The following is a 23657-nucleotide window of genomic DNA, read 5'->3' as shown; positions in this document are numbered from 1 at the left end:
TATTTCAAAAATTACCTCGTATAAGTCTGCTAAAATAATTCCAATTTTTAATCAAAAGTATGCGATACAGCCAGGCACAGTGGCACACACGCGTAATCCCAATGGCTCAGGAGGCTGAGGCAGGAGAATCTTAAGATCAAAGCCAGCCTTGCAACAACAAAGCACTAAGCAACTTAATGAGATCCTGTCTCTAAATAAAATACAAAATAGGGCTGGGGATGTGGCTCAGTGGTTGAGTGCCCTTGAGTTCAATCCCCGGTACCAAATAATAATAATAATAATAATAATTATTATTATTATTATTATTATTATTATTACATAATATAGTGAATTGCTTTATATTCTGGTAACACTGTAGTAGAAATGCCTAATCCAAAACTAAAAGTCAGTTCTCTCTAGATTCCAGATGCCAGAATGAAAATTGACTAATTGGGCTGCAATGTAGAAATGGATGGCTTGCCTGCCATGTGCAAGGCCATGGGTTCGATGCCCAGCGCCACAAAAATAATAAATATGATTCTCTATTTTGTTACTAATTTTGCCCAGGTTTTAAAATTCTTTTCCTATTTAATTTGTAACTTTAGTCACAGAATGTTGCATCTTGATTCAAAAGGGGGCAAGGCATCAACCAAACCTTCAAAAATATTTTTAAAAAAATTAAAAATTAAAAATGCATAAGTATTTATGCATTGGGATTATGGGAGGAAAAAGATCTAACTTTTTTTCAAATTCACTACATCACAGACATAATTAAAAGACTTTTAAAATATTCACTTCTACTTATTTACCATTGTTCTGTACATGATCTTCAAGCACTTCATTTTTAAGAATTCCACAAAGTTCTGACAGAGTCTCTAAGTGAATAACATGAATTATCAGTGGCCTGAAGACATCATATAATGACACACACAGTTTCTCCAAAAGCTCACTAAAATGAAAAAATAAAATATGATTATTAGCAGTAATCTTTTCAGGACTTTCTAATACTTTAAAAGCTTCATTGATTACTTCTAGCCAATAAAAATAATAAATATCTACTGGAAAACAGCATCTGGGAACATTATAGAATGAGAAATGATAGGCTGAAAGTATTTTTGTGAAACTTTTTTCTTTAAAAGCTCAGAATCAATAAGCAATCCACAGAAGACAGTTCAAATTTAGCTTTCTACAACCAAAAGTCAACCTATTATAACTTTTATTTATTTTAGCAATAATTTTCTGTATGTCCTTTCAAAAACAAAACTATTTCAGTAGAATTTGATTACCTTTTATATTTCACTTCACTGTAAATCAAATGGTATGTTTCCTCCTCAAAACTTTTTAATATGTACAGGTTTAGATAAATAAAACTCAAAGTAATATAGACATATACCCAGTATTTTGAGAAATTTTAAACATTTTAAAAGAAAAAAATTAGGCTGTCTATATTCTTCATATTGTCAACAGTACATTTCTATATATAGTATTTCATCAAAAGTGATCCCTCAACCAAAATCATAAAATACATTTTTTCTCTTCCTCATTACTAAAGTCATAAATAAAAATCTTTAAGAGTCAAAATAGCCAACATGAAGAAACCAAAAGGGACTAACACAAATGAAAGACACTTTCAGAAAAAGAAAAAGTTATTAAATAGTAGCTGTATTTTAAGTACCTTATGTTAGAATCATGAAATTTTTTAACTAGAAGGAATTATTTTACTAAGTGCAAACAGGGGATCTAGATTCCTTGCATAGAATTCTTCCTGTTGTACCAAAAAAGTCTCCATAATCATACTATGTCAGCCTTTAAACCACATATTTATTTTAAGAAAATAACCTACCCCATCCATCAATATTGTGTTTACAAACATAAAAAAGTTAAAACACTGCAGTTAATTATATAATACTCCTATAATACACTACTCCATCATGGCCATTAGCAAATTAAGTCTTATCAACAAGAGTTAGATCCCATGTACTACCTACTCTAATTTTGATGTCGGTTTTGTAAAAAATTCATTGTAAAGTTGGTGCTCATCCTGGCATACATGGACCATAAAGGCACAGCCACCGCGAACCTGCAGTAAACACATACACCACCTGCAGTTAGAGACACATAACATTCCAGCATTTGTGATATAAAGCCAACACTTTTACTGCAAAAAAGAGTATGCATACATTTATAAAACAACTTATCAAAGAACAAAAAAAAAAATGATTCGCTTCCATGGATTAATGCCCAATGGGATTACAGGTGATTTAAATTTTTTATTAATGCTTAATTTTCTCAACTTCTGATAATAACATAAATTTCTAGTTGAAAAACAGAATGTTTTTAAAAAGAACCTTTATGTTTTTAAAATTGCAACTAGCCAAAAAAGTACTTCTGCAGCACAAGTGAAGCTAAAATTAAACTGTCAAAATAAATCCACTAACTTTGAAGCCTCACCTTTCACAGAACAACACTTACTGATGAATCTTCATACCTCAAAAATAAATTAAAATGAAAATAGTTTGCAAAGTTAAATAAGGCTAATACTAAACTAGATTTATAATAACTGAAAAAAAATTTTTTAGTTTTCTGACATGGGAACCAAAACTGATTTACCCAAGTAAATAAGGGGGGTTATCAAAATAGCTCAGAGGAAGGATTAACATTAAACCAAAACAAGGAGAAACTTACCAAGGCACAATGATCTCTGTTATTTTGGCTGGTTAACTCTGTGACAGTACAGGCAATACTAGGGCCCAGAAGGAGCTCCCGCTGATCAAGGTAACACTGGTGGATATCATTAAGCAGTTGCTGGTATCTGGTGGAAAGCAAGTAAGATTGGGATCTGAATCTTTAATTTCTAATATGTAAACTAAATCTGGTCTTAAATCACAGCATAGGTTATTAAATCTCTAAAAGCATAATGGTCACCTCTCAGTTGCCTCTCAAACGCTTAGAAATACAGATATAAAATAAAACCCATAATTAAGTGATGCCGTAAGCTTCAACTTTTAAAGGATTTCGCTTCCAAGAAGAGAGACATCAGGTCTGCCCAAATGAAAAGGAAATACTGCTTTGGGGAAATCTGCTGCCATTTAAACTTTCCAAATCAGGTCTGAAAATTTGCTCCCCCAAGTAAGTTATATACTGCAAGAACAAGATTGGAGGCGTCTGCTCAGAAGATATTAGTGACACAACTAGATCTGGGAAAAATAGTACAGGAGGAGATAATCAAATCAAAGAACATCTGAGTACTTACTCAGGTATTTTTTCAGATCGCTGTTCAATTTGTTCAATAAGAGTCTGCAGAATAAAGAAAAATATATTGAAAAGCATCTTTTTAATTGTACTTTCAATTACTTTCTGATTATAACAGTATCACACACTCAAAAAACTTTTTACATACAAGTTAAAATAATAAAAAACTCCTGGATAGTACTAAAAAGTAAACACACTTAATAATATAGTCTCAGTTCTTTGTACCCACTGTTACTATATTTTTCTTTAAATGTAACTGGAATTATACCATATATTCGGTTTTATAGTCTGTTTTTAAATTAACACTATTTCAAAAGTATTTTCCTATCAAGTAAATCTGGTATTAGATGAAAATGTATAGAAAGTCTTAGCATGGTACCTGATACCTGAATGAATGAATCATCATTATAAATAAACATTACACAAATTATTACACAATATTCTATACCACCCTATTGAGTAGATATATTCTGAGTCAATTATTCCACTGTTCAACATTTCAGTTGTTTCCAAAGAATCACAATCTACTGGTCAAGAGCCTGAAGTGAAACTTTGGGGGTTTGAGTGTCTGTTCCACATAGCTTTTTGAGCCCAGGCAAGCTGGTTCACATTCTGAGACTCCACTCCCTACCAAATAAAACAAGTATCATAAAAGCACCTACTTCTCAGGTGGGGACCCCAACAAAATGGATCAAGAGAGATGTATATTAGGCTTTTGGTCTTTTCTCCTAAAAAATTTTTAGAAAGGAATCCACATACATGCCTACCAGCAGTCCTGTCTGTCTCACCAAATCCTCAAAAGCACTATTATACCTTAATGTGCCAATTTCTGACAAACCAAAAACAAACTAAAAAAAGCCAAACCTTAACTTAATTTTTCATATTTTCTGTGAGTACTCTGGTCTTTTTATAATAGGTTTTCATCTTTCTTATACTGATTAATAAGCACAACGAATATTTAAAAATATTGACCTTCTTACCTGTTGTAAACATTCTAGTGTCTGCCTTTGCTTCTGCTATTTAAAATTCAGAAAATTTAAATTTTATAACCTTAATCTTTCCCTAATTTTTTCCAATAATTTTTTTCTGGTTTTTTTTTGGGGGGGGCAGTCTGCTTATTACTTTTTTTCTTTAATTTATGGGTTCACTTATTATAATGTGAAGAGCTTACTTTTTTTTTTTCCCCTCAAATACTTAGCAAATTTTCCCAATGTGCCATGTAGAAAACTCCAGTCCTTTTTGATTTGGGATGTTTGGGAACATATAGAAGAAATTCCATTGGAATTTTTACTAGGAGTACCCTCCAACCAATAAGTTACCATGGGAAAGAACTGATATTAAAAAACAAGTCTCCCCAACTAGAAACAAAATAGTCTTACCCTTCATTCAGTCTTTCATGATTTTCAGTCTAATTTTATCATTGTCTTCATCTCTGTAATTCCATTAAGGTTACTGCTAGGTGAATGTTATGCTGTCACTAAATGTATTGCTAGGTGAATGTTATGCTGTCACTAAAATAAATGGGACCCCATTACTCACACTAATTGATTTCTAATAGTACATAGGAAAGCATTTTGTAGTCACCCACCACACTAAGCTGTGTTATACATACCATTTCTTTCCTAATCACATTTTGTCATTGGTATTTGGCTAATAAACAAGCAATCAATCAGGTACAATCTATATCTCAAACTACCAATTAACCACTCTTTATATCTTTTATTTAAAAAAAAAAAACTAAGTTAAAAAAATTCCCTTTAATTGGCTGACTTTTAAGAAAGAAACAAGGAAGAGAGTGAAATCAAGAGTCAGCAAAAGTAAATTATTCTTTGTAATAACTTCACAATGAGTAAAATTAACTGTATCTCAGATGTGTCATATAAATAACACACGCGTGGGCGCACACACGCGCGCACACACACACACACACACACACACACACAAACTCTCTCTAGATAGGTAGACAGACTTTTGCTCCCCCCATTTCCAATTGCTTTATCAAGATAAATATAAAGTGAATTCCTTTGCATACCAGATGTGCTAAGGAAGCACATTCCCAACCTCATGAAATATACTGCCAATACAACATCTACTTCTCACTGAATGACTGCAAAAATTTTCCTTGTTAATTATGCCTCCCTATCTCAAATCTCTCTTCAACATAATTCATTTTTATACTGCATCCTTAATCTTATGAGATGGCAAATTTGAACAAATCACTCTCCAGATTAAGACATCTCACTGGGGGCTGGGGATGTGGCTCAAGTGGTAACGTGCTCGCCTGGCATGCACGAGGTGCTGAATTCGATCCTTAGCACCACATAAAAATAAAATACAGATGTTGTGTCCACCGAAAACTAAAAACTAATATTAAAAAATTCTCTCTCTTTAAAAAAAAAAAAAGACATCTAACTGTTCTCTAATTTTCCTTAATTAGCCTGACATTTAACGTCCCTTGTGAGATGGTCTTTGTTATCTTTATTGTCATCTTTCCCATCACACGTCACTAATGTCCTGTGTTTCAATGAGAAATTGACAATAAGAAATTACATGGAGTCCTCCCAAAATACAAATCTTTTGTCTCTAACAACCTTCTCTATAACGCCATTCTCTCTATATATTATTAAAAAAAAAATTCTTTTATCAACCCTCTTAGGTCCACTAAATATCTGAACTTTTTAAGCTCAATTATCACCTTCATCTAGAAAGCTTCCCCAAGCATCAGAGAAGAGCTAGGTGTTTCCTGCTCTTTGGACTTCGCAGCACCCAGCACCTAAGACACACTGCTGAAATGTGAAAAGACAATGCCTATATTTCATTCATGTTCATTTTCCCAGGATAAGCAAAGGGCTGGCTAAATAAAAGTCATAGCAAAATATGCTACTTATGATAACAGACTTACTCGGACTTTGGGGGCAGCAGTTCGAAATTTTACATAAAATAATGTGAAGGCATTGTCTGCATTAGGTACAGAAGAAGGATCCTAAAGAAACATGAGGGAAGATAGGGAAGAAAGATAATTAGCAAACAAATAGTTATTCAGAAAATGTAACATTAACCATATCACAAGAGTCTTAGTTGGCATCCAGAACAATCAAAAGCTTAGAGAGAAAAATCTCAAAGATTGCATATTATTATTGTTATGATAATAATATGCAATCTTATTATTGTTATGAGAAGTAAGTAAGTGAAAATGTCACCTCTCCTCCCTTATTGTCATTAAAATTTGCCTTATTATTTGAATATTAGCGGTAAACAGACCTAAAGTCAGCATATGACAGTGGCCAAATTATTTAACCTCATTTTGATTCAGTGCATTCATAAAATTTCCACAATACATACTTAAAGAGGTTTTCTGCAGTTCAACAGTAAAGCACTAGTGTAGTAGGTACTAGTACTTCCTAAACTCACTGAAAATTCCACTAAATAGAAAAGTACAGTCTGGCTGTTTCATCTCATCTAAAAGCAATGTGAACAGTAAAACAACCCAAATCACTGGCTTTGAATTCAAAATTAAAGACACTCCATGTTCTTCAGAAAATAACCTTAAAAAATAAAACATAAACTTTATGGTTTTATTTTCTTAGGAAAGAAATATGCTCAATGACCATGGTCCTAGCTAATTCCATTCTTGTTTTCTAATCTAACACCCTGCTAATTTCCCACTGTAACTAATAAGTGCAACCTGTAACCTGTTTCCTTCTTTTACTGATTAGTTATCCTATGAGTCCCTTTTGCTACTATTCTCCTGAATATGAGTTCCTTTTGATACTATACACCTCTTAATACTACCAAGCATTAGAACATACTCAATAAAAATGTTTGGTAAATTTAAAAAAATATAAAGACTACCAAAAAATAGATAATAAGGTAAAGAAAACGATTTGGGGCTGGAGAAAGGGCTCAGTAGTACAGCACTTGCCTAGCACGCACTAGATACTGGGTTCAACCCTCGGCACAACAACAACAACAACAAAATTAAAATTAAAATTATTCATCACACAGACTAAGCCACCTTTACTATTTTGATATATTTTCCAAAAAATATATTTTCATGAGAAAGAAATGTTTTAATATTTTTCTCATTTTGTTACTTATTATGTAATTGTATATGCTTACCACACTGTTAAATATTATTGGAAAATAAGACTACAATGGATACTTATAAAATAACCATTTTCCCTGTTATTTAATAAAAGGTTAAAAAATTTTTGAATAAAGCACTAATTTCAAACAAAGTTTATGGAAGATAAATGTATCAATAATAAAAAAAAACAAGCTGACATTGGGATCAGTTAACTCACCCTTCTTAGTAACTGATTTGTGAGGGTCTGTAGTGTATTCACAGTATATGTCTTCATGAGATGCAAAGCTTTAGAAAGACATTGTTTAAACTTCAGTAAATATACAGGGTAATCTTTAAAATTAGGCTGTAAAAGAAAGGGAAAGATTTACAAAGAGGAAATGCTAACAGAAAGCAAACTTTTAATGAAAATCAAGGTGTCTTTTAAGTAATATATAAAACTCAAAAGTAGGTTTCATGTAGATCATAAGCTTCACAAAGACAATCAATCTGACCGACTTGGTCTCAGCCAAATACCCTACATCTGGCACAAAAAAGAGGTTTCAGTCAATATTTGTATTTGTGAGCAAAATATATTTTTATCACCCAAAACTTGGAATATGTAAAGTCCGTATAGAAAAAGGACTTAGGAGACATGAATACAGCAGTAACTCCTTGGGGGATAGGTTAATCAGAGAGTTTTGTCTTTATTTCCCCCAAGTAACATTTCCTGTTTCCAAAGAAAAATCTCACACATCAGGATATTAATAATTTAAAAATGGCTCATCCTTTTAGATAGGATAAAGTTGAGTGAGCCAGGACCCTTTCCATTCCAGGAGTCACCTTGGGAGCTAAAATTATTTTTTATATCAATACTGATACCAATAAATTTACTAATTTTCAACATGCTACAACACATCTAGCCATCCCTCAGTATCCAAGGAGGACTTGTTACAGGATCCCCAAGAATATTAAATCCATGGATGCTCAACTCCTTTATATAAAATGGTGTAAACTTTACATATATCACCTTCATACAACCTCCTGTAAACTTTAAATCATTTCTATATTACTTATAATACCTAATACAATATGATTCCTACATAAATAGTTGTTATACTATATTGTTTAAGACCTAATGGCAAGAAAAAGTTTGTGTGTGCTCAATACAGAGACAATTTTTTTTTTCTGAGTCTTTTCAAGTCTCAGTTGATTGAATCCACAGGAGCAGAACCCTGGATACACAGAGCTGAATATATTTTTCCCTTCAGGAGAAATAAATATTTTACAGCACAAGAAATAATAACAGGAATGTTAAGATTTCTTTAAAAAGATACTAAATACCATGACTTACATGAGATGAGATATATGTTATACAATCATCTAACTTGGCCAGCATAGGTATAAATCCTTCACTATTCACAGACAATGTAGGGGAATTCAATTTCTTCAAGGAGAAAAACAACAACAAAAACAAATAATCAATTGACCAAAAAAAAAAAAGTCACATAAGGAAAAGTTAAAAATTACAAATTAGAGTTAATATATATATATTCCTTTTGGATATGATAAGTGTCTTTACATTTTAAAAGTCATCAAAATATTCTTAAATATTTTCCATGTATAAGAATAAAGAAACAAACAAAAAATATTGATTCTGATTATTCCTAATAAGCTTTAAAGCGGCTCTGCATATATTAGAAAATATTTATATTAAACACTGCACAATGTTATATTGAAATAACACATCAAGTATCCAAATTTCCCACTTTCTAGCACTTGACAGTGTGTATACAATGTGTATATTTCTACTTTTGAAGACTGATAATTTTCTTATAAAGGTTTAACTAGCAGTCACACTAAATTCAGCAATCATACTATGAAAGTAAAATATTAACAGATAATTATGTCTTATCTTGAATTCAAATAGCATGGCAATAAACTGTTTCCCATTGCATTTCATTGTTAACTATTAGTTTTATTTCAGTGTCTTTATTAAACTATAATAATTATGATTATTTTAGTAACTCAACACTATTTTTACATAATTATTATGATTAACTTATGGTTAAGAAACATAATTTACACAGCAGTCTTTATTGAGTCTATTATTTGAGATATAGCATATATTATGAGAATTATACATTTCTTCAAACCAAACATGAGAAACAGTTTCTAAAACTTTGACTACCATTTACAGTAATACAACACAGCAAGATTTAAAATTGAATATTTTTTATTATAATCCTTACAGTTTACAAATAAGATGTTATAAGAAGAAAAAATAAGATTTTAATAACAATAACACAATTTAAGAAATACTGCTTAAATCATGCTTAAAAAATTCTGAACTAGTAAAGGTATCTCCATTGGTTACAGAAAGGAATATCTATCAGTAAGCTATTACCTTAAAATATCACTCAAGCCAATTAATAAGTTTGAAAAACCAATTTATAAGTTTATACTAAAAAAGGAAAAGATGAAATAAAAATCATTAACTTTATTAAAAAGTTAAAAAAAAAAAAACTTACTGTGTTAATAGTTTCCAATTCATTAAAATAAGAAAGCTTTTGTTGAATGTTTTCAGCCAGACTGACAAGTTCCGACTTGCATTTTTTAAAAGAGAAAAATCAATTATTATATGACAACTCTCCAGTCATAAAGTTACTTTCAACAAATTTATATTAGACATTTAGGTTTATATCAGATAAAAGATTTCACAATAATGCTCAGATATTTCTGCAGTCAGGACAAGAATTACTACAAATTTCATATTATAAAATAATAACTTTTTTAAAAACACATAAGCTGAGCACAGTAGCACATGCTTTTAATACCAACAACTCAAGAGATTGAGTCAGGAGGATGCCAAGTTCCAAGCAGTCTCAGCAACTCAGTGAGGCTCTAAGCAACTTAGAGAGATCCTATCTCAAAGGGGTAGTGATGTAGCTCAATGGTAAAGTGCCTCTGGGTTCAATCTCCAATACCAAAAAAAAAAAAAAAACCACAAAAACACATGGAGAGAAAAGTTTGAGATATACTAACATCAGTGTTCTAAGTTACAAGTTTAAGTGAAACCTTGATCAACTGATCTTTTCAAAATTTCCAGCATTGGGCTGGAGATGTGGCTCAAGCGGTAGCACACTCGCCTGGCATGCGCGGGGCGCTCGGTTAGATCCTCAGCACCACATAAAAATAAAATAAAGATGTTATGTTCACCGAAAACTTAAAAAAAATAAATATTAAAAAATTCTTTCTCTCTCTCTTTAAAAAAAAAAAAAACTCCAGCATTAATACAATCATTCTGTTTGAAAAAATGTTACTGCTAAAGAGTAGACAGAACAAACTAGTGATGGGTTTACTAAAATCCATTAAGCTCTGACATTATACTGAGACCTACAAACTCAAAACCTGGGAAAGCTTGTCTTTGCCCATATTCACAAGCTTATTTGGAAAAAAGTAGGTTGTTTTCATAAGGACCTGCATATTTGTCACAAGGCCTCAAACAGAGCAGGGTTCAACATCTACTCCAAGAAATTAATGAAACTGTAATTATATTACATTTATAATACAATAATTTAATATAATTTAATTTACTTAAAAATAAAGTATTTACTATAATTACTGACCCTCTCTCCTTCCTACTCCAAATTACCTGTTCTTTTAGGAGCTGTTCACAGGCTTCATGTAGGGTTCCTGTCTTATTGGACACAAAAAGATACTGTTTCTGCAATGACTCCAGATGCTGAAGAGCACTGTTTACATCATTCAATATAGCATCACACTGCTCCTGAAACCCAGACAAGTAATCCCTCATCTGTCTAGAAAACAGAACCAAAAGGGGATTGGCAATAATATTTTCCCCCAATAAACAAAGTCAATAAATAACAATTTCCCAAAATGCTTGAACTTTAGGAAGAAAGTATAACCTACTAACAAAATATTATATTTAAAAATGTAGCAAAAGCTATGTCATAATCTATAAGGCAAATCACTGATACTACAAGCAATGAAAGGAATCAGCCTTGAAGCCATAACCTGACTTTTTACACACAAGACAATAACACTGACAACTTTCAAAAGCTGGGACGCTAAGCCATCCTTAGGAAGCAAGTAGGGTTGATTCTTCAGATCACTGCCACCTTTGAAAGATGATGTGATGTTGTGAAAAGAACTCTGGATTTAGAATTACAAGATCTGGGTCCAAGTTCCAGTCTGCTTCAATCTACATGACATTGAGCAAGTTACTTAATATTCCCAGGTCTCCGTTTGCTCATTTACAAAATAAGAATAGTATTGTCTTTCCTCACACAGCTACTATGAAAATTAAAAGGAATCATACACCATACAGCTTAATGTACTGTCTAGCAAAACAGCCATCAATAAATGTTAACTGATAGCCAGGTGCTCACGCCTGTAATCCCAGTGACTTGGGAGGCTGATGCAGAAGGACTGCAAGGTCCAGACCAGCCTCAGCAACTTAGTGAGAACTTGTCTCAAAATATAAATAAAAAAGGACCCAGGTTATACCTTAATGGTAGAGCACACCAAGTTAAATTGCCTATACCTCAAAAAATAAAATAAAATAATAAAATGTTAACTGAATGTCAGTGTTCAACCTACAGTTCCAAAGTCAGCTAGAAAATTGTACACTGTCCTTTTTTCCCATATACATAAACAGAAATACATAGCTACACTCGATCTAGATGGTCATCCTTAAAGCTTCCTGTAGATGTTTCTCCTTCTACAGAAAAGCAACAAACACCTTGTAAAAATCCTGTAAAATCCCTACTACCCAGTCTTCTCTGGAGTTATTATTTTTTAATCATACTAATGCCAGCTGTAATGACCCAAAGCCTCTCCAGCAAAGAAAATGTGGTTGCTTGTGTTTTCTTTGCACCTTAGTGTATTTAAAGACAGAATATGGAATGCCTGAGATGACTATGGACTAAAAATTAGTATATCCAACAAATACAAAAGCCACACATACCTATATTTAGTTCCTTCATCCTGATCCATCTGAGTTTGCAGTTTTGCAAACCATGAAAAAAACTAGAAAAATAAAGAGTATTAGACTGTGAACCAAAGTAAAAAAGATAAAATGAAAAGTGACTAGATGCTAAATAGCAAGTTAAAAAGGCAGACACTAACTCTTACTGTTGAGGACTCAGTCATTTACCATTAACTTTAAGACAAGAGAAGATAATTATTACATATGTAATATCTATATGCTAGGAAAAGCAAGGAATATTAAAAACATTGGCCATCTCCAGAGTAAAATAAGAGAAAGTATTAAAAATATAATATGTACAAAATAAATTTCTTCCTAAGAAGGTAATGCCTACTATTTGCCAAATTTAAATAGTTAGCATAGGGTTTGGGTAAATATCAATATTAATGTTACCTAATCAGAACTGTAAAAATTTAAACTCAAAAATATTAGAGTGGTTTAAGAACACAGACTTTGGCATCATCCAAACCTTAGTTTCAATCTACTACCAATCTTAAAGAAAATATCTATTTAAAAACAGGTATATGGAGGTGGGGGTTCATCTTAAACAAGCATGAAGGAACTTTTTGGGGTGATATGAATATTTTAGATCTTGAAAGTAGTAATAGTTATACTAGTATATACAATCATTTAAATCACTACATTTAAAATGAGTACATTTTATTGTATGTAAATGATAACATATTAAGATTCTTTTCTATTTTTAAAGAGAGATATGCAGGTACAAATTTAATATAGATGATTTTGCTTTCAAATAGTCCCAAGTTTACAGACATGGTGCAAGACTGACTTCTACAATGCTCAGGGGGGATTCAATGTCAAGGGCATGAAGTCTGGCCGTGTACCTTGGCTGTCACTTAGCGTTTATTGTGTGCCTGCCACACATTGCATTTACATGTATGTAATGCATGTAATTATTAATTCTCACAAAAATCCTATAAGACAGGTATAGAAACATCCTTGTTTTACAGATTAGTTAGGAAACTAAAAACCCTAAAAGGTTTTTTAAGTGATTTGCCTAAGCTCATAAAGATGGTTAAGTGGCTTTCACATGCAAGTCAGAATAACTCAAGAGCCAGAGCTCCCAATTGCTATACATCACTGCCTTTCTTGACTTATTCTAGACACAATTCAGTACATTTGCTTTATCTTATGTGGAAAATGCCTTAGCTTTAATTCTTAAAAAGACAGAAAGAGAAAACAAGGGAAGCCTATGCATTTATGTCTGAAAATCAACAACAAGCAGAAACAAAGAAAAGATTACTCATGCTATATTACTGAAAAATAACTACCAACCTTGGTCAAAATAAATGTTCAGTAAGTGACAGCCAAGGTATGTATTTAGGTTTTTGTTAAAAAAAATAAAAATAAAAAAAAAAGCCAATAAGCCAAGGGGTGTGTGTGTGTGTGTGTGTGTGTGTGTGTAAATATGCATGTGCTGGAAGGATAGGTTTAACATTTATAATATATGCATTGAGGGAAATCAAATTCATAGTTCATGAAATATTAAAACCTTAATATAATCATGTATCAATATCCAAACTTGGAATATTCTATTTTTAGTTATATTTCCAATATAATTTGGTCATCAATTCATTTAAAACACTTAAGAAACAGCCATAACTAACAGAAAATCATGAATGGTCTAGAAAGATTTGATGTCAACAAGTATCAAATATTCAGACCCTTTAATCAGAACCTTTTTCATTAGCCTATTTTGAGACATCTAAAAAAATTAAACACCCTTAGAAAAAGTAATGCCATTCACCTGCTGTGCAGTTTCAATTCTTTCTTCTTCCATTCCTAAAGAGGTAAAGCCCTTCAAGAGAATGTCTTCTGTAGATTCAGGCACTACTGAAATCAGCTCAACAGGCAGGGAATGGGATGTTATGCTGCACAAGTCTTCAATTGGGAGCTTGAAAAAGAGAGCCACAAAATATTTAACTAAAAAATTCTCCAAATTTAACTCAAAGGTTGGGCTTCCATTTTAGTTGTTTTCAAAGAGAAAAAAATATCTCCATTAAATCATATGAGGCTGAATAAATGCTATACAATACAACACTTTTCACTAAGTTCTGTTAAATTTTATTCTCAAAATGTAAACATGATATCAATTTCCCAATATTAGTAAGGTATGATTTTTCAGTTAGCTTTCTAACAATGGACATAAATGTCTGCTAATCCACACTTTTTGTCACTTGAATTTCTTGTGTACCACCAGACAAAAGGGAAAGCCATGGGCTGCTGCAAGTAGACTGCTCTCCCAGGCTCTAACATAGAAATCTGATCAACCAACAGAATTAATAAATCACACCCAAGAACTAACCAACAAACTCTGCCTCTTCCTATCACTTCCTTCTACTGGCACACATCACCTACCTTTCCTGCTGACAAGTTTTGAAATTACAATGGAATAGGAAGAAATTTAAAATTTCCCATAATTTCATAATAGCCCCACAGATAAGATTTCACCTTGACACCAGTAGACCTCGTTCTGTCCTAGTTCTCCACTACTAAAGATAGCCCAGGTATTAATTTACCTGTAGCTGTACAGAAAAGCTGTTTTTAGACCTAAAAGAAAGGGGTAGCAGATGCTGGGGAAAGCAAAAGGGCCAACTGTTTAGGTTCCTTCTAGTTTTCAGCCCCTAGTTCATGGCATTTAAGGTATGAAAGACATGGTCCAAGGTCTTAGAAAATTGCTTTGTCACAGACATTTTATCTAAACAGTATTTTCTCTTCCAAGTAAAAATAAGCTAGATGCAAAATATACCACCTCTAATTTAGAAACATAATCCTTTAACATGGAGTTTTGTTGTAGATGGGTTCAAATGGTACTATACTTAATGGCATGGTACTCTTGTTCACTTATAAACTGTGTGATACTGGGCAAAATACTTGCTGCTTCTTTTTCTCAATTTCTTCTCTTACCTGACACAGATACAGTATTTGTATTATCTAACTATCATGAAGAGCAAAGAAGATAGCACAGGTGTGGGAAAACTGGCTTCTTGGGAGTGCTAGGAAGCTACAGATAGGAAGTGATCAGGAAAGTCCTTGATCCACTTTATCCCCATGAATGAGTCTGACTCAAGAGCCAGGAGGATACTGGGTGTAGGTAAATACGTCTTACTAGGGCATCATTTTTTTGTGTAAACTCTTCCTAAATGGTAAAAGAATCCCTGAACCACAGGACTGGGGCTCAGCAAGAATTAAGTTTCTCCACAGCAGTGAGAATATACCTGGAGTCTAACATGTCGCCAGCAACTGTGTGCTACCACTAGGGATTCTGTAGGATAGAGGGAGCTGTGCTGAGATAATGGCATGCACTCCTGCTCTGTGGAACCACCCCAATTACCAAGGAGCAATTTCCTGAGGAAGGAGTCATAATCCCCGGAGACAATGCTGCACGTAAAGCACTTAGTGAAAGATTGCCACGTAGTAAATATTCAATAAATTGGATCTACTGCTATGATTAGTATTTTTTTTTACTCTTCTTATTAGCAGCAGCAATAGAGTAAATTCATAAATCTGAATCTATACTGCTTCTTGGGAACAGAACAGTCACTAAGCTATCTTTACAATATTATATTAGTAGTAAATTTTAGGTGTATACAAGAAGACCATAACACAATTCAATCATCTAATTCGATCAGCACGGTTTAGAGAATATCTAAACAGACTGAAGGAATCATGGATGAGGACTAGATTTGAAAAGTACACCAGAAAACACATGGAGAATAGGCTAGAATGAAGAAAGATGAAAAGAATGTTGCTTGCAACCTAACAACAGGAAGAAGTCAAGTAATCTAGAAAATCCTAAGCATTCTTAAATCCATCAGGCTGAGGTTACAGAGTAAACTACATAGCTTAAAATCTGGGGAAAGAGGCATTTCCAGGAAACGTGGCTCACTTGTAGGAGATCACAGGAAAAATGGATGACAAGCACCACCCAATCAGGTAATAGAATTCAACTAAATTTTTTTTCACAAATTTTTTCACTGACAAAACGGGTGTTCACAACCACTAACGTGGTCTCCTCTACAGACTTCCACTGCCCAGTTTGTGAGTGACAATGTAAACACAATGGTACAGGTCTGCAAGAGAGCACTGCTGCTGTGTGGGCAAGCAGAACACAAAGCCCCACCTGAACCTTTCTCTCCAGAGGAACAAAAGCCTCAGGCCACTGGAAGTAGTAGGGATGAAGGGGCAGCAAATTCTGTCAACTGTAGAGCATTAGAGTGAAAAAAGGAAAAAGTAAACAACTGCTACTGTGGGAATGGGCCCATAAAAAGAATCAGTAAACTTGAATGTAGGTCAATAAAACCACCCAAGTACATGTATGATTGGACGTGCATCTCTACACCATGTACAACCAGAGAATCGAAACGTTGCACTCCATTTGTATACAATGAATTGAAATGCATTCTGCTGTCATGTAAAACTAAGTAGAACAAATAAAAAGAATAATAATTAAAAAATAACAAAAAAACATAATCACAGAAAAAATAAATTTAAAAAAACCACCCAAAGTGAAACATAAAGGAAAAACAGAATACAGCATTTAAGAACTACAAAGTGGTATTAAATGATCAGGTATGTGGGTAATTGGAATTCCAAAAGAAGAAAAGAGAAAGCAATAGCAAGAAAGAGAAGAGACAATAGAATAGTAGAAATATTTGAAGATATAGTCGAGAGTTTTCCAAAATCAATGAAAGACATGAAATCACAGATCCAAGAAGCTCAGAGAATCCCAAATAGAATACAACATGCACATATACATACCATGCACGCACACACATACATTTTCTAGACACATTATACTGAAACTCCTGAAAACTAAAAATAAAAATGTTAAAGGCATATATATTCTCTATATAATAATGTACATTATTATATAGAGAAGACAGACATGAATAACAGCAGACTTACCAGAAATTATGCAAGTTACAAGAGAGTGCCATCTTTAAAGGGTCAAAAGACATATATGAATACACAACCAGCGTAACTCTGCATCATGTACAACCACAAGAATAGAAAATTATGCTCCATGTATGTGTAATATGTCAAAATACATTCTACTGTCATGTATAACTAAAAAGAATTTAAAAATTTTAAAAAATAAAGTGCCAAAAGAAAAACCTGTCACCTCAAAATTCTACACCTAGTGAAAAGACCTTCTTATTTTTGTTTTGGGCATAGAAAAATTGAACCCAGGGCCTTACACATACTAGGCAAGCACTCTCCCACTGACCTATGCCCCCAACCCAAGAATATCTTTTTAACATGAAGGAAAAATAAAGACTGTTCAAACAAACAAAAGCTGAGAAAATGTATTACCAAAAGACCTATACTAGAAGAAAAGTTAAAGGAAGTTCTTCAGGCATATGAAATAATACTAGGCAGAAACCGAAATGAAGGTAAATATGACAGTATTTACTTCTTAATAATTCAGAAAAAAATGTCAAAAGGAATACTAGTGGCAATGTATTATTGGTTCATAACATACTTAAAAATAAAATGTCTGGCAACAATAGCATAAAAAAGGGAAAGGAAGAAATGAAAGCATTATAAGGTTCTTACACTATACATGAGTTAATATAATATCTAAAGGTAGACTATGACTAATTGAAGTGGTATACTGCAAACCTTCAGTTCTACAATACCACCCAGGCCTTGAATTCAATCTCTCTGAGAAAAGATTCTAAAACTATCTTTAAAGAAAATATAAATCAATGTCAAAATCAAATTCCTGGTTGTGATACCACATACTACAGTTTTGCAAAATGTTATCAAAAAAGAAACTGGCTAACATGTACAGGGGGAATTTCTTTATGTAGAATCTACAATTGTTTCAATTTCTTCAGTTGAGAAAAGTAATGTAATAATCACATTCTTCTGAGTTCAAAATTCCAGACAAAAAGTAAAATTCTTCTTGTTCCAGAATCATTTGGACTATAAAGAACAGTGCTTTTAAATGTGTTTATTTGAATAAGTAATAAATTCTCATAGCATAAAATTAAAGGAAAATCAGTAATGAGTTTTCTTTCCTTGGACACATTTCCCAGCCATTCACTTCCAAACTTTGAGTCAGGATATCAATGCTACTAGTTTATTATGTATCTTTCCTTTTCTTTAAAAAAAAAAAAAAAAAAGTACTCTTTTTTTTAACCCAAATAACAGTCCACTATACATATCTTGCCTTTTTCATCTAATATGAAGCACTTTCAATTGTCTCTTTAATAAACAGTAAGGGAAAGATGGAATTTACTTTTACTTTAAATTCATAGTTCTGTCACTAAACTATAAAAAGCTCATTCTTTTAAAAGTATAAGAGTACAGAATGTTTAAGTAAAAAGTAGATCTCCATTCTTCCCCCTCTTCCCTATCCTTCCAATTTCTCTCTTTTGAAGCAATACCAATGCTTATAAATTTGAGAACTACAAAATTTGAGGGCAGGATAAAGACTCTAAAAGTAAAAGAAAACCAGAGATAATTTTCAACTTTTATCAATCTTTCTTTCATAAATATTATTGAAAAAACATAATCTTTTAAAATCCAAATCAACAGCAGAGTTAAAATGAAAAATAACATTCTCCCCACCTTCATTTTAACCATTTTCAATATTTTTGATATTCTATAAATCTAAAAAACAAATTTACAGCTTCATGTATAAATTCATCAAATAGGTTCTATCCATTGACTCCTCCCTATGTAAGATAAGGAAATTAGTACCCCTATATTTTCTTCTATATTTACTTTTCAGATATATCAACTACACCATCTCTCTTTTACTGTCAAAATTTATAATAATTACACCTTAATCTGTGATTAAGTCTTTGGACTAATTTTTATACTATATGCTTATATATGTTATACTATATGCTTCTTGCCTTCTATAATCTGCCAGAATTGTAGGTTCACTGAGAGCATCTTTGGTTTTGGTGTGCCACACATTTTTACTGTCATTTCAAAAGGACCCAGGGGTGCCATATACGTGTGCTCAGTGTTATTTTGAATTTTAAAAAGTTTATCTTCTAATTTACTTTAGAAAATAAAATCATGAAAACTCTAGATAGCTGAGAAGCTGTCACAGATATTTCAGACATATTCTATATCTAGATGTTGTTAAGTAAACAAGGTAATTTATCAAAATGCTATCTGATTACTTCAAGCATAAATACTACTTTTCAATCATAAGGCCTTTAAATATCAGAAACAGAAGGCAGCTTCCTATTCCCTTATTCTAATATAAAACCATTTTCTCTCCAACCAAGCACAAGAGAAACCACAATATAACTACCTCAAATAAATCATTTTTTAAAGTGGCAAAACAAGTTGTTTATTAACAACATTAGAGAAAATTCCCCCATTAAATACATTTGCCCAGCCAACTACTTTTCTCAAAATAGCTGGGATAGAGTGACTAGTCGAGGAGGGGTGTGGTGGTGTCATGTGGTGATGTCTCAAACCTGTCTGTTCTGACCTCTCATTGGTTCTGAGGAGGAGGTAACTCACCACCTCTGGCTCTCTCACATTGTCCTGGCTTCTAGATGGAACAGATACCACAAGAGAGAGAAGAGCATAGATTTTAGTATGGCTGGAGAGGTACAGTATAGCTTATGCAAATGGAGACGCTAACATATTAAATAATGACAAAAAACTATCAAGCTTTGCTTGACCAGCTCCATAAATCCAGGGGGCAAGGAAATAAAATAAAAACAAGCTTTACTTCTTTTGTAACTCTGGGTTAGAGAAAAATCACTTTTATAATCAATTGGATCAATTGATTCCATAAATGAAGCCTGATATTATTTTTTCTCTTTGGAGCAAATCACTGAGGAGCTACAGATGAAATCTCAGAGTCCTCCTCTTCTTACCTTTGGTCTGAGTGACACCTATACCTGCTCAATCTCAGGCTTCAAATCTATTCTCTTAATAAGTCACAAATCATTTGAAAGAAAGCACATGAATAATATATTAACAAGAAGCTTTCCATGTGTACTTCACAAACCTGACTGCACTGATATTCTCATAATTCTCCATAAGTGTCCATTTTATAAAGAAAATAGAGGCTGTGTGTCTAAGCCACACTGTCTATAAGAAAACAACAGCTATAACAATAACTTACAGGTAAATTTCAGGGTAAATTATTTTAGCATTTACCAAGAATTACTAAATTCAGCAGAAATAAAAAGGCCCTAACTACTAAAAACTTTCCCCTGGATATAAGAAACTAGTCTACTGCAATTTTTTTTTTTTAATCTATGGGGAAAAGAATATATAACTCCTTTAAAAAAATTTAAAATAAAAAATTCCTTCCCAAAGGAAAGGATCCAAAAGAAAAAGCTATCTTCTAAAGAATTTAATGGCTTTATGATATTTACTAAGAGTTAGCTGGCCTCTTGCTATTCTACTAACCTGCCCAGCTCCAATTGTTCAGGAAGTAATTTATCTCGTGAAAACTGTGACACTACAGAAAATTCTTTAGGATATACAAAATGAAAATTGAGGCTTTTTTCCCCCAACACCAATGTTAAAAGGGTATAAAGAAAGATTTTAAAAATTAATTACTTCCCATCAGCAAACACTTTAGTAAAGGAAATGAGGGCTGCAGAGAACTTAGAAGCAATAGACTATCTATCTCCCCATAAAGATTCCAGGATGGGTAAATAACAGGCTGCTTCCTTCTCCCAGGAAGTCAATTCCAAGACTGCATTTACCAGGGAAACTCAATGAATTTCTGAATTTATAAAGCACATACCTAACCATAACTCGGCACTACCTTTCCCCCCAAGGCTGGCTTCTTATTTTCCATAGTCAATTCTCACCTAAGACTGTCAATTTCTCCAAAAGGCCTTCCTCATTGTCTAAAAGGGCACATCTCATTCCTTTTGGTCACACTATCATATTTGATTTATTTTTCTTATGTCATGGATCACTGTCTGAACTCACTTTCTTGTTCTTCTTATTACATCCTCATGATCCCTAAAACTATATGAACTTTCTTATTTATCTTCCTATCCCCAATTCCTAGTTCAGCATATAATTTATGTTAAATGATTACTACACGCAGCTAATAATAAGTATCACTGCGTAATGTGGAAGAGTGAGATGGAAATGACAAGATTCCACTTCCTTCACTCCAAACCTACCCCATGCTCAATACCATTAAAAAACTAAATAGTTTATAATCGATTACAACAAATTTTCCTGTAGAACATGCCCTCCACGCTCCTCTGGCACTATGAAGTACAAGCATCCTGCTTCGGTGACAAAGTCTAATCAATTATAAACAGACAGGAAAATTTACAGAGCAAACAACTTGAATTATCCAGAACATAAAAGACTGATGGCGAAGTCAAAGAAAATTCCACTGGCTTCCTTATTTATTTCAGATCCACTTCTTGCACAGCATCCTAGAGAACCCAAGAAAGAAAACTTATTTTATGGCAGAGCACACAATAGGAAATATGAAGAGAACCTTTCAAATCAAACCTCTTAAGTCTGAGAGCAGAAAAAGTTGAGGACACTGAAGTCAATCTGCACTTGGACACAAATTGAATAAAAAGAATGCTTTCAACATCAGAAGTAATCACCACTTTTTATAAGATAATCCTAAATCTGGCCCTCAAAACTAGAAAAAGTTGATCAAATATAACAATTTGTAAAATGTACTTCCTCCCCTTATTAACAGTTGGACAGAATCCCACATGCAGTCACATGCACAATACCCCAAATTAATTGGATTAAAAACTTTCACACTAAAACCGAAGAGTAACATTATTTAATAACGTACTGCCTCAGATTTTAAAAGAAAATTCACTTTCACTGCTTTGCTATGGGCCAAATAAATCTCCCATGACCTGTATTTGATAGAGCTCAATGATCAATGTGCGATGAATGAAAACTGCCACTCAAGACCAAGTTTTGGTCTATCCAAGTCTTCCCAAGGAAAAAGGAAGCTAGATTACTCATTAAAGTGGTAAACGAGCATCAACTGGAGAAAGTGCAGCAGCAAAGCACCTCAGGATCAGTGCACGTCCTGGGAGACAGTGGACTCACACCAGAGACACCTAGAGCAAGAGGCCAGGGGCAAGGCTCCGGGCCAACCGTCCCACGCCTCTGGGAGCGGGCTGGGTGCTGCCTGGCACCAGCGCCCAGACACTCTCGCAGCCCAACCCCCGTAGGAGCAGAGTCGGGGTCGTCGGAAGTGCTAGGCTGACAACCGGGGGACCTGCGAGGCCCCTCCCACCGGATCCGCCACCGTGGCCCGAGAGGAGTGGACAGACACCGGGGCAAACGGTGGTGAGGCTAGAGTGGCGCCGGGGCGCCCGAGGAGTCCCTCTGCCCCAGACCGTTCCGCCCATCACCTCACCTCGGCCGGCACCGGCAGGTTCTCCGTCGCCGCCTTCAACTCCAACACCGAGTCCGTCTGCCGGTCGGTCAGCGGCGCCGTCGTGTCGGGTCTCCGATCCCACAGAGCCAGCTTCTCCCGAGCGTCCCGCTCAGCCGCCGTCTCCGACAGCAGCAGCGCCGCCTCCGCCATCGCCGCGGCCCCGGCGGCCCTCAGCAGCAGTGGCGTGGAGGGGACCCCCAAAGAGAGGCCAGGACAACTTCCGGGAGAACCCGGACTTCCAGCACCACAGCAGTGGCGGGGCGGGGCGGGCCGGAATACCGTGACCCCGGAAGTTCTTTCATAGCGTGTGGGCGGGACAGAAACCAGGACAGACGTGGCTTTAAACTGGGGTACAAATATTTCCGGTTTGGAAATAGAAGAGAGTGAAGGAGAAAGGTTCTGACGGAAATAGAAATGCCCCTACCGGAAGTCTTTTCTTTAACATCAGTAACTTTATTGTTACGTATTGTTAAAAGTATTGACAACTGCCCTAAGTCACCTCGCCCGCCAGAGTCTTGGTGAACTCCGGCATCTAGTGCCTTTCTCCTCACAACTGAGTAGTCTGGGAGCATAGTGTGATTTTCATATTGGTGTTTCCGCCACTTAGATCAAAACCAATAACAGCACCTTTTCCAACATCCAATAATATCTCTGTTACAAAACCAATTTATGGAAACACATTTAAAAAAATGTGTGTGTTAAACCTTTTCTCTGTATAAGTTGGTTATCTCAGGAATTTATTATAGTAATGGAAAGACATGTAAAAGGGTATATTATTCTGCCACTAAGTCATTGCAGAGATTTGAGCCACAAAATAAATGATGATAGTATCGGATTGTAACCTATATAATAAAATAAATACCCTTTTGTCTATACTGATATAAAAACAGGGAAGAGACAACCTTCTAACTTAGAGAAGAATTCCAAATCAATAAACATAAAAAAATTAGAAAAAT

General features: G+C 34.1%; 1 protein-coding gene across 1 annotated transcript in view; it reads right to left on the bottom strand.

Moving 5' to 3' along the window:
- Positions 1–22921, bottom strand: part of Cog3 (component of oligomeric golgi complex 3) — a 52801-nt gene extending 29880 nt beyond the window's left edge. Inside the window, exons 1-12 of the mRNA XM_076872376.1 lie at positions 22681–22921; positions 14074–14220; positions 12285–12346; positions 10950–11115; positions 9826–9900; positions 8649–8741; positions 7536–7661; positions 6134–6214; positions 3233–3276; positions 2665–2791; positions 1968–2059; positions 789–928 (exon numbers count right to left, since the gene is read on the bottom strand). Of these exons, the coding sequence (XP_076728491.1) occupies positions 789–928; positions 1968–2059; positions 2665–2791; positions 3233–3276; positions 6134–6214; positions 7536–7661; positions 8649–8741; positions 9826–9900; positions 10950–11115; positions 12285–12346; positions 14074–14220; positions 22681–22851 (1324 nt within the window). The 5' untranslated portion in view covers positions 22852–22921. The remainder of the gene's footprint in view (positions 1–788; positions 929–1967; positions 2060–2664; positions 2792–3232; positions 3277–6133; positions 6215–7535; positions 7662–8648; positions 8742–9825; positions 9901–10949; positions 11116–12284; positions 12347–14073; positions 14221–22680) is intronic.
- Positions 22922–23657: the final 736 nt, after the last annotated feature.

This window comes from Callospermophilus lateralis, chromosome 12 (genome assembly GCF_048772815.1).
Source record: "Callospermophilus lateralis isolate mCalLat2 chromosome 12, mCalLat2.hap1, whole genome shotgun sequence".
NCBI lineage: Eukaryota > Metazoa > Chordata > Mammalia > Rodentia > Sciuridae > Callospermophilus > Callospermophilus lateralis.
The sequence above is the reverse complement of the archived record's forward strand: the minus strand, read 5'-3'. Positions and strand labels throughout refer to the sequence as shown.